General features: G+C 58.4%; 2 protein-coding genes across 2 annotated transcripts in view; one reads left to right on the forward strand and one right to left on the reverse strand.

Moving 5' to 3' along the window:
* Window positions 1–4,832, reverse strand: part of GPR61 (G protein-coupled receptor 61) — a 29,128-nt gene extending 24,296 nt beyond the window's left edge. The window contains exon 1 of the mRNA XM_080647354.1: window positions 4,706–4,832. The gene's annotated coding sequence lies outside the window, so the exon portion shown is untranslated. The remainder of the gene's footprint in view (window positions 1–4,705) is intronic.
* On the forward strand, window positions 4,060–9,357 carry AMIGO1 (adhesion molecule with Ig like domain 1). Its single transcript, XM_080647352.1, has 2 exons — window positions 4,060–4,364; window positions 4,783–9,357. The coding sequence occupies exon 2, from the start codon at window positions 4,848–4,850 to the stop codon at window positions 6,318–6,320; it is 1,473 nt and encodes a 490-aa protein (XP_080503478.1). The 5' UTR covers window positions 4,060–4,364; window positions 4,783–4,847; the 3' UTR covers window positions 6,321–9,357.
* The last annotated feature ends 611 nt before the right edge of the window (window positions 9,358–9,968 follow it).

Below are 9,968 nucleotides of genomic sequence, written 5' to 3' on the forward strand. Positions count from 1 at the left end.
TAACCATCAAGCCACACTGGCCAGGGCAAACAACACACATTCTGAATGCCGATTAAGAGCCAGACCCAGGGCCAATCACTGCTTTTGAGGGCATGCAGTCTCATGGGGAAGTGGACATGTAAGCAGACAGAATAGCATGTAGAAGTTCCGTCAGGACATATATGTACGATGTGAAGTGGACCCCTCAGTGTCCCACACTTTAGGACTACCTTGCCCCAAAGAAGGGTGGTCAGCCACATGGAGTCTTTGAAAAGGAGTCGAAAGGGAGCTTTGTAATGGGGTGTTTTCCCGCAGTCTCCAACTCTGATGGTGATGCCCAGTACTCGTAACTGAGGAAAAAATACTCCAAGTAGAGAGAAAAGCAACTCATCCAGTCTCAGACACAGCCAGCCTCCTTGGCTCAAATGCCGAGGTAACCAAACGACCTTCCAAATTGTACGTAGGAACCCTGGGCTGATACATTCCAGCAAGAGGAACTCAGTGCCCACGGTAAACAACCTGTTGCTGTTCATCCTGCCAAGGTTCTCTTCTCGTTGTGAATTAATAGATGGTTGTTCTGGGCGAGGAGGCAGCTGTGGGCAAACCGTTAGGAGTCAATGTTCTACACTCTGCCACCCAATGGAACTTTCCGTGATTATGTTCCATAGCGCAGCTCGTCACGTGTGGCTATTGAACATTTGAAACGGAAGAAGTGATTGATAATGCTGTTTCATGGTAATCCATGTAAATAGCCACAGGGAGCTAGAGGCCACGGCTTGCCTGTGGACCTGCAGCGTCTGCATCACCAAGCTTATTAGAAAGGCAGAATCTCAGGCGCCACCCTACACCGACTGCTTCAGAATCCTCGGGTTAAGATCCCCAGGTGATCTGAACGCACATTAACATTTGAAAATGGCATGGTTGCCCTAACCGGTTTGACTCAGTGGATAGAGCGTCGGCCTGCGGACTGAAGGGTCCCAGGTTCGATTCCGGTCAAGGGCATGTACCTGGGTTGCGGGCACATCCCCAGTAGGGGGTGTGCAAGAGGCAGCTGATCGATGTCTCTCTCATCGATGTTTCTAACTCTCTATCCCTCTCTCTTCCTCTCTGTAAAAAAAAAAAAATCAATAAAAATATATTTAAAAAAATTAATTAAAAAAAAAGAAAAGAAAATGGCATGGTTACTTTTTTTTTTTTTTTTTTTTTTTTTTTTTAGGGTATGGGGGACTGGGAACAGGGAGTAAAGGGTTCCTGGCATGGTTACTTCTTTTTTTAAAAAAAAAATATATTTTATTGATTTTTTTTTTACAGAGAGGAAGGGAGAGGGATAGAGAGTTAGAAACATCGAAGAGAGAGAAACATCCATCAGCTGCCTCCTGCACACCTCCTACTGGGGATGTGCCCGCAACCAAGGTACATGCCCTTGACCGGAATCGAACCTGGGACCCTTCAGTCCGCAGGCCGACGCTCTATCCACTGAGCCAAACCGGTTTTGGCACATGGTTACTTCTTTTTTTTTTTTTTTTTTAATATATTTTATTGATTTTTTACAGAGAGGAAGGAAGAGGGATAGAGAATTAGAAACATCGATGAGAGAGAAACATCGATCAGCTGCCTCTTGCACACCTCCTACTGGGGATGTGCCCACAACCAAGTTACGTGCCCTTGACCGGAATCAAACCTGGGACCCTTCAGTCCGCAGGCTGACGCTCTATCCACTGAGCCAAACCGGTTTTGGCACATGGTTACTTCTTAAGGGCCATACCTGTGGTGGCCGCTCCAAGCTGCAGACACTTGGGGCTGGTGTCCAGCATAAGGGGCCTTCTTTCCTTGTGTCTGTCTCTCCTCCATCCCTTAAACACAGCAGAGGGGGCGAGCCAGAGAGAGCCTGGAGCACTGCATCTAAGGAAAGTTACGGGGGTGAGGGCTTGGTGGGAAGGGCACGTGTTTCTCCGGGACCCATTACAAAAGAAAACGATGGAATTTCCTTAATAATAATTGAATGGGAATGATCGCTACATGGGAGTTCGTTGCAATTCTTTTCTCCACTTTTGTGTAGGTTTGAACCTCTTCAAAATTAGAAAAACAGATGTGCTTTCCGCGATGATGCACGTGAGAGCCAGCCCCACCCCTCCGCACCCCTCGTGTGCTCTCCTTCCTTCCACGCTGAATCGGGGCTGGTCCATGCGACCGAAGTGGAGGTGACAGGTGTGACCTCGGAGAGCCGGCTCAATGTGACCCCTGCCTGGCTCTCTCTTGGCGATCTTGCTCTGGAGGAAGTCGGCCACCGGGCTGTGAGGACACGCACGCGGTCTCGTGGAGAGACCTTCAGGGAGAGGAGCCAAGGCCGCCTGCCAACAGCCAGCCGCACGAGTGAGTCACGGAAAGGGCCTCGGAGGAAGTCCATTCTCCAGCCCCAGCCTCGCCTTCCAGCGACTGTAGCTCCATCTGACACATGATTGCAGTTGCCGAGAGACCCCCGCCCCCAAGCCAGCAGCCCGCCCAAGCACCCCTGAATCTCTCTGACCAACAGAAACTGTCTGTGACAGACATTAAGTGTCCACATCATCGTATTAATTAAATCACTGTATTAAAGTTTTGGGGTTGTTATGCGGCCATAGAGGAAGGATACAAGGTCATTTCAGGGTTTCCCACGCCCTGATGCCCTCCCTACTTATCACGGATGCTTGGAACGAGCAGGAAGAAGACACACTATGCATAAGGCTGCCGTGCTAATATCCCTCGAAGAGATACTGCATTCACTTAAAGTCATGGTCAAACACCTGTGACAGACAGAAACGCTTTTTAAAACCCTTAGCAGGCTAATGTACTGCGACATTCATTTCAGTTGTGCTCTGGCTGCTGTGAGAGACGAGAGAGAATAAAAAGGGAATGTCTTCCTCAGGGTCTACCACCCAACAGCTAAAGTCTTGAATCATAAGGTCTCCACTCCTCCTACACGCCCCTGGCCCAGTGCCTAACCCAGCCGTGGGCAAACTACGGCCCGCGGGCCGGATCCGGCTGTTCTATCCGGTTCTCTTGCTCTCCACTCCGCTCCTTTACTTTGAATTTATATTAGTTCACACAAACACTCCATCCATGCTTTTGTTCCGGCCCTCCGGTCCAGTTTAAGAACCCATTGTGGCCCTCGAGTCAAAAAGTTTGCCCACGGCTGGCCTAACCCCTAACAACACATACTGTGAACAGCTTCTTGGTGTTTCAAGTGCCCCCCGCCCCCAAGAAGACCCCCCGCCCTTCATCTTTAGGATTTGGTGATAGAGAAACTACGCTGGAGCATGGCTCCAGCATGAGGAGGGTGTGTGTGGCGGGGGAGGGTGTTAAAGGGCTGGCATTGGGTCAGAAAGGGCACCATGGCCAGGCCCAAGGGAAGAATGACCCCCCCCCCATCCCCGCTGGGGAGGGTTTTGAAGTTTCCAGGAATAGAAGCCTGTAGCTGGTTTGTCTGCAGCCCCTGTGTGTGTGTCAGGGAAGGAGTGGGAATTGCTGAATGGGGTGTCTGAAGAGTGGGATCCTGGGGTCTGCGCATGCGCCAAAGACCTCCCCTTACCCCCTCTCCTGCCCATCTGCCTTGCAGGCTGGGGCGCTGTACCCTTCCTTGGTACCCAAGGGTGGTGGAGTGGTGGCATCAAGGGGGGGCGGGGAAGGCCCTTCCCCAAATTTTGGGGACTTCGCAACCCTAGAGAGAGGGGAGGGGGAACCTAATGAATTTCCCGCCAACACTGAGCTAGATTGCTTTAATTTGTGAAATTAAAAGACGTGTGGCGCTCCTTGCCCAGGAGTCAGTTGCAGCGAATTCACTCAGAGATACTTCTGAGAGCGGTTTGGGGGCGCAAGGAAGGGGATGGAGGGAGGCGGAGAGAGCAATAGAGGGGGAGGGGGCCAGTCTCCGTCCTGACAATTTCCGTCGCCAGGTCGGTCCCGGGCCCGGACACTCACGGAGATCGACTGCCCGGCGCGCGGCTGCCCGTCCGGCTCCCCACAAACACCCGCACGTGCGCCCCGCCCCCCCGCGCGCGCGCACCAGGCTCCGGCGGCCACGGGCGCGCGCGCGGTGCTCGCTGCCCCCACGCCGCTCCAGCGCTCGGATCGCGGCGCCTCCGGCTCCCCGCGCCGCTCCCCGCCGGACCGCGCACCCGCAGGCGGCGGCCGTGGTCGGTGGGCTCCCGCGGGCGCAGCGGTGGGGGCGGAGGCGCCCGGGAAGGAGCGCCGCGGAGCCCGCCGAGTCCCCGGGAGGCGATGTCGCCGGGCGCGGGCCCCTGCGTAAGGCGGGCGCCGCGACAGGCCGGCCGGTGAGGCGCCGCCAGGGGAGGCCGCGACGGAGCGCCCGGACCCGCCATGGGCTGACACACGCCCTCGCCGAGCAGGTGCAGTGACCAGAGGTCCCGGAGGGGGGAGCCCGCCCCTCAGGCCCGGGGACTCAACCCCGGTGCGACGCCCCTACCGAGCCGGTGCCCTGTTGACCTTCCCCCTCGCCTCCCCGAAGGCCCTGCAGACCCCGCCTTCACACCGGCCCAGGCAGCTTGGAAACCACAGCGCCTGAGGGCTCCGCACGTCCCCCTGCACTCCTGCGACCCGGCCCAGCAAGCCCTGTGTCCACCTCTGTCCCCGCATTTTGAGCCACTGCCTGCAGCCGGGGAACTGGCCGGCATCTCTTCCTATGACTTCTAGTCCAATGGGGGCGGGGGGGGGGGGAGCGGGTCCTTACCTCCATTGGTCCTGGTGAGCATAGCCCATCCTCTCTCCCTCAAGCCTGTGCTGAAAGACCCTTCTTTGCTCCTGCAGAACATGCCCGGGTGACTCCCTCCCAGACCTTCCTGGTGGCCTTCCTCGCCCTCCCCAGTGACATTATGCAACCCCCGCGTGACCTGCGAGGCCTCTGGCTCCTGCCGCTGCCCTGGTTCCTGCTCCTCTGTGAGGTGGCCAGAGCTGGCCGGCCGGTGTTTAGCTGTCCCGCCGTCTGCCTGTGCGCCAGCAACATCCTCAGCTGCTCCAAGCAGCAGCTGCCCAACGTGCCCCACGCCTTGCCCAGCTACACCGCCCAGCTGGACCTCAGCCACAACAACCTGAGCCGCCTGCGGGCCGAGTGGACCCCCACGCGCCTTCCCCACCTGCACTCCCTGCTGCTGAGCCACAACCACCTGCACTTCATCTCCTCCGAGGCCTTCTCCCCCGTCCCCAACCTGCGCTACCTGGACCTCTCCTCCAACCAGCTGCGGACGCTGGAAGAGTCGCTGTTCAGCGAGCTGCAGGCCTTGGAGGTGCTGCTGCTGTACAATAACCGCATCGTGGCGGTGGACCGCTCGGCCTTCGAGGACGTGGCCCAGCTGCAGAAGCTCTACCTGAGCCAGAACCAGATCTCCCGCTTCCCCCTGGAACTGGTCAGGCTCCCCAAGCTGAGGCTGCTGGACCTCTCCGCCAACAGGCTGAAGAACCTGCCCGTGTCCGACCTGCAGAAGCTGCCCGCGTGGGTCAAGAACGGGCTGTACCTGCACAGCAACCCCTTGCACTGCACCTGTGAGCTCTACCAGCTCTTCGCTCACTGGCAGCGCCGCCAGCTGAGCCCCGTGGTGGACTTCCAGGAGGACCTGCACTGCGTGAGCGCCAAGAAGCCGTACAGCGTCTTCAGCCTCAACTGCAGCGAGTACAAGGAGCGGGCCTGGGAGGCCCACCTGGGTGACACCCTGACCATCCATTGCGACACCAAGCAGCAGGGGATGACCAAGATGTGGGTGACACCCAGCAACGAACGGGTGCTGGACGCGCTCGACGCGGTGGCCAACAGCACCGTGCGGGTGCTGGAGAACGGCAGCCTTCACTTCCAGCGCGTGCAGGTCGAGGACGGGGGTGTGTACACCTGCTTCGCCGTCGGGGAGGCTTTCAACGAGACGCTGTCTGTGGAGCTGAAGGTGTACAATTTCACCTTGCACGGGCACCACGACACCCTCAACACAGCCTACACCACCCTGGTGGGCTGTATCCTCAGTGTGGTCCTGGTTCTCATCTACCTGTACCTCACCCCTTGCCGCTGCTGGTGCCGGGGGGTGGAGAAGCCTGCCAGCCACCAGGGAGACAGCCTCAGCTCCTCTATGCTCAGCACCACACCCAACCACGACCCCATGGCCGGCGGCGGGGACAAGGAGGAGGATTTTGACCGGCGGGTGGCCTTCCTGGAACCTGCTGGACCTGGGCAGGACCAAAACGGCAAGCTCAAGCCAGGCAACACGCTGCCGGTGCCCGAGGCCACGGGCAAGGGGCAGCGGAGGATGTCAGACCCGGAATCGGTCAGCTCGGTCTTTTCTGACACGCCCATTGTGGTGTGAGCAGGATGGGGGGGTGGGGAGGTCCTGCCCCGGGAGAGGTAACGCGCCCCTGAAGGATTGGAGGGGATGGAGGAGAGGGCTGGCTGCCCAAGGGCGTGGGTCCCCCCTGACCTCGAGAGAATTGGTCATGGGTACAACAGAAGGCAAGGCCCCGACCAGGGTGCAGCCGCCATGATTTTCACATACGGATATGTCAGCCCTCAGGCCAATGCTGCACCCTCCCCAAAGCCCCGGCGCCCATTTGTCAAGGCGGCGAAGGAGGAGGGGTGTGTCTGAGCTGGGTGGGAGTGAGGAAAGGGTGGGGGCAAGAGCCGATTCCCTAAACTTGTTCGAGGTCATCCCTAGCTCCTTAAGAGAAACTCATTTGGGGGGAATCTTTTTTTTCTCTCTCTGCCCACCCACACGTGTGAGGTTGGGTGTGTTGGGGGAGCTTCCGTAGGAGCCACATGGGGACGCTGTAGTGTCACCTCTGGCCAGGAAGTCACACTCCACGGCCGGGGGGCGGGGGGGAATTGGAAACCTTTGGGAGAATGAATTAGGAAAAGGCTGAGACCTCAATCAATAGCTCTCCCCCAGCTCCGAGACTTCCCCAATGCCTTCGTTTCTCCCAAGGAGCCTCGCTTGCTGCCCGTCAGAGATGGCAGCGATGGGAGGTGTGGTGTCTGTGCCCTTCCTGGGACCAGTGGCACAGAGGGGTCCTCCCAGAGCCTAGGTGCAGCTCAACACCAGTAGCTGGGGGCGAGAACTCCAGATTGGCCCCTTTGGTTCCAGCACCTGCCTGTCAGGCCAGGGTGGGGGCTGCTGAAGGCAGAGCTTTTACGGCTGGATGCCTGCCACACACGGGGGACGGGGGGCCACGTCACACGGGACGGAGGTGCCGCAGCCTCTTAGGTAGCACCGCTGGTCCCACCTGACTTTCAGGGACGCCGTCTCTCCGTGCAGTCTCCTCGGCTCAGGTGGGACTCTGAGGTTCCCCAGGGTGCTGCTCTGCGGAGGGTAGAGTGCTGGGACGCCTGGCCCCAGCTGGGTGAGCTGGGCGGGGGGACGTGGGGGGACCAGGTGTGTATCTCCCGTGTCACCAAGGCTGCCTTGCTCCCCTCAGATCGCGCCCCTGCTGCAAAGCCACGCATGGAATTCCGTGGCTGACGGGTTGGAATTTGGTGGTCTTTGCCCCAGAGTGGCAGCTTGGAGTGTGGCTTAGAGTCTGTCTCCGCGAGGTTCCAGGCAGTCTCGTAACGGAGATGGTAATGGAGACAGTCGGTGGCACTGAAGCTTCAGAAGGGGGCAGAAGCTTTCAGAGGTCTGTGCAGTGGGGGTGGGCCGGCCAGGAACCTAAGACAGGCCGGCATCCCCTTCCATCCACGGCTACAGAGTGCTCTGGGGACGGAGATGGCCCCTCCCCCCTCTGATGGTGTGAGCCTGGGAGAGGGCTGCTCTGAGCTTGGTCAAGGGCACGCGCAGGGCGGAGGTGAGAATGTTCCCTGACGTTGGTCTTTTCGCCGTCTGTCCCCTCTCTCACCAAGTTCCCTGCCCAGTGTTCGTTCTCCAGATCTTCCGACCTGCTCCTTAGGTTCCAAGAGAGGTCGTTTGCCTGCGGGTGGGGGCCGCTTGCGAGGAGGGACTGCCCCGCTGCCCGTGAAGACTGGGGACGGGGACTGGGAGGTCAAGGCTGCCCGTCATCCTTTCTTAGCGCCCGGTTTTGTCGAGAGGTGCAGCATCGCCCTCCAGTCCTTGCATGCTCGTAGGTACGCATGCTCCTAGGTACGCATGCACACAGCGCCTTGCCTACCATCGGGACCGCGATCCTTCAGTCCCCGCTAAGCGTTTCCCAATGGTCTCCACCTACGCGCGCCACGCCACGTGCACGTTCTCATCCCCGTAGGAGACAGTGATCACGCCAGGCTCCCCAGATCCACTCTGTACTTTACATTCTGAACTCTGAAGCGTCACCCACATCTCCATGGCACCCAGTAACTTCTCCGCGAGGCCTGGAGTTAGGGGAGCCACAGGCTGAGGACCTTGGGAGAAGGGGTGATGAGGAGATAGCCAGGTCTTCAGACCCTCAGAAACCTCCCCTGGATGAAAGGCAGCAGATGACACGGGAGCGCACGGCGAGGTCAAGGAAGGACCAGAGGACGCTGGCAGGGGGCCGAGCAGCTGTAAGGTGCTCTCCTGCTCTTAACTGCCCCGGGGAGACAGGGGCGGGAGGGCCAAGCCGTCCGATGAGGTTCTGAAACCCGTGGGGATTTTGTTACTGGGGCTGGAGGAACCAGGGCTCCCTGCTTGCTTCCCGGGGAGCCTGGGAAATCTCACCTCCACGCTGCAGCCACCCCTCTAGGAGCCGCCTAGGGCGCTGACAACCTTAAGTGAGCGGAGCGTCAGATGGAGCAGGCCTTCTGGGGCCTTCTAGCGAGTTCCTGAGGGTGAGGGCATCTTCAGAAGTCCTGCCCCAGTTGGGGAACAGGAAAAGGCCCGCGGCTGTCAGTCTCCCTGCTCTGCCCCTAGTTTGAGAGCCTGGTAGGTGTGCCTGGCCCGCCCCCCTCCAAGGCTGCACGGATTAGCCTCTTCCATGGCTTCAGCTGATGGAGCCACGGGTCGCTTTCTCCTGGGGGACCGAGTGCTCAGCAGATGTAAGCTCCCTAAGCCCTGGGGAGGAAACTGCCAGGTCTGGTTCTAAGAACAGGCTGAGAGGTTACCCCTCCACCCCCACCACCAGGCACGGCTCCCAGGAAGCAGGGGTCCCTGGAGACAGTATGACAGGGCTCTACAGTCTGTCTGACCGTGTGGCCTTCTTTCTTTAGTTGTATTTATGGGGCTCCTAGGAGGTGCCCCCCAGCTGGGGAGGGCAGGGCTGACAGATTGATTTTTTTCTGTGTGTTCTTACCTCCACTTCCTCGCAGCCCTGCTGGCGAAGCAAGCTGGCGTCCCGTGTCCGGGACCCTGTCTCCCCTCCCCGCACCGTGTATACCCAGGCTGGCCAACCTTGGAGCCTGTGGGCTCTGAAAACTAGACGATCATTAAACCTGGCTTGAGTCTCGTTCCGACGTCTGTGACTGGTTCATTTCTCCTTTCTGCCTGTGGGTGGGGTTCGCTGGGGCTCAGAAGGGTGTGGCCTGTGTAGGGAGAGGATATTTCAGGGCTGGGTAAGGGTGCCTGCCGGTAGCATCCACATCCCGGCATTGAGACAGACCAGGGGTCAGCAGGACCTGTAAGGAGCCAGAGAGTGCGGGGCCATACAGTCTCTGTGAGCTCCTCGGCCGTGCCCGTGCAGCAGGAAGTCACGTGAATGGACAAATGCGTGTGAAGGAAGTTCCAGACTTTCTTCATGGACGTTGAAATGTGGAGTTCACGTAACTTTCACATGTCTGTTGAGTTTCTTCAACCATTTATTTACTTATTTACTTTTTTATTCCCGTATTTGTTAATCCTTACCCAAGGATGTTTTCTCTATTGATTTTTAGAGAGAGTAGAGGGGAAGCGAGAGGGAGGAACAGAGAGTGAAAGGGACACATGGATTGGTTGCCTCCCTCCCTTGTCCCCACTGGGGCCAGGGATTGAGCCTGCTGCTGAGGTACGTGCCCTTGACCGGAATCGAACCGGAGACCCTTCAGTCTGTGGGCCGATACTCTAATCACTGAGCCAAATCAG

The sequence above is a fragment of the Plecotus auritus genome, assembly GCF_963455305.1.
Source record: "Plecotus auritus genome assembly, chromosome: 12".
Taxonomy (NCBI): Eukaryota; Metazoa; Chordata; class Mammalia; order Chiroptera; family Vespertilionidae; genus Plecotus; species Plecotus auritus.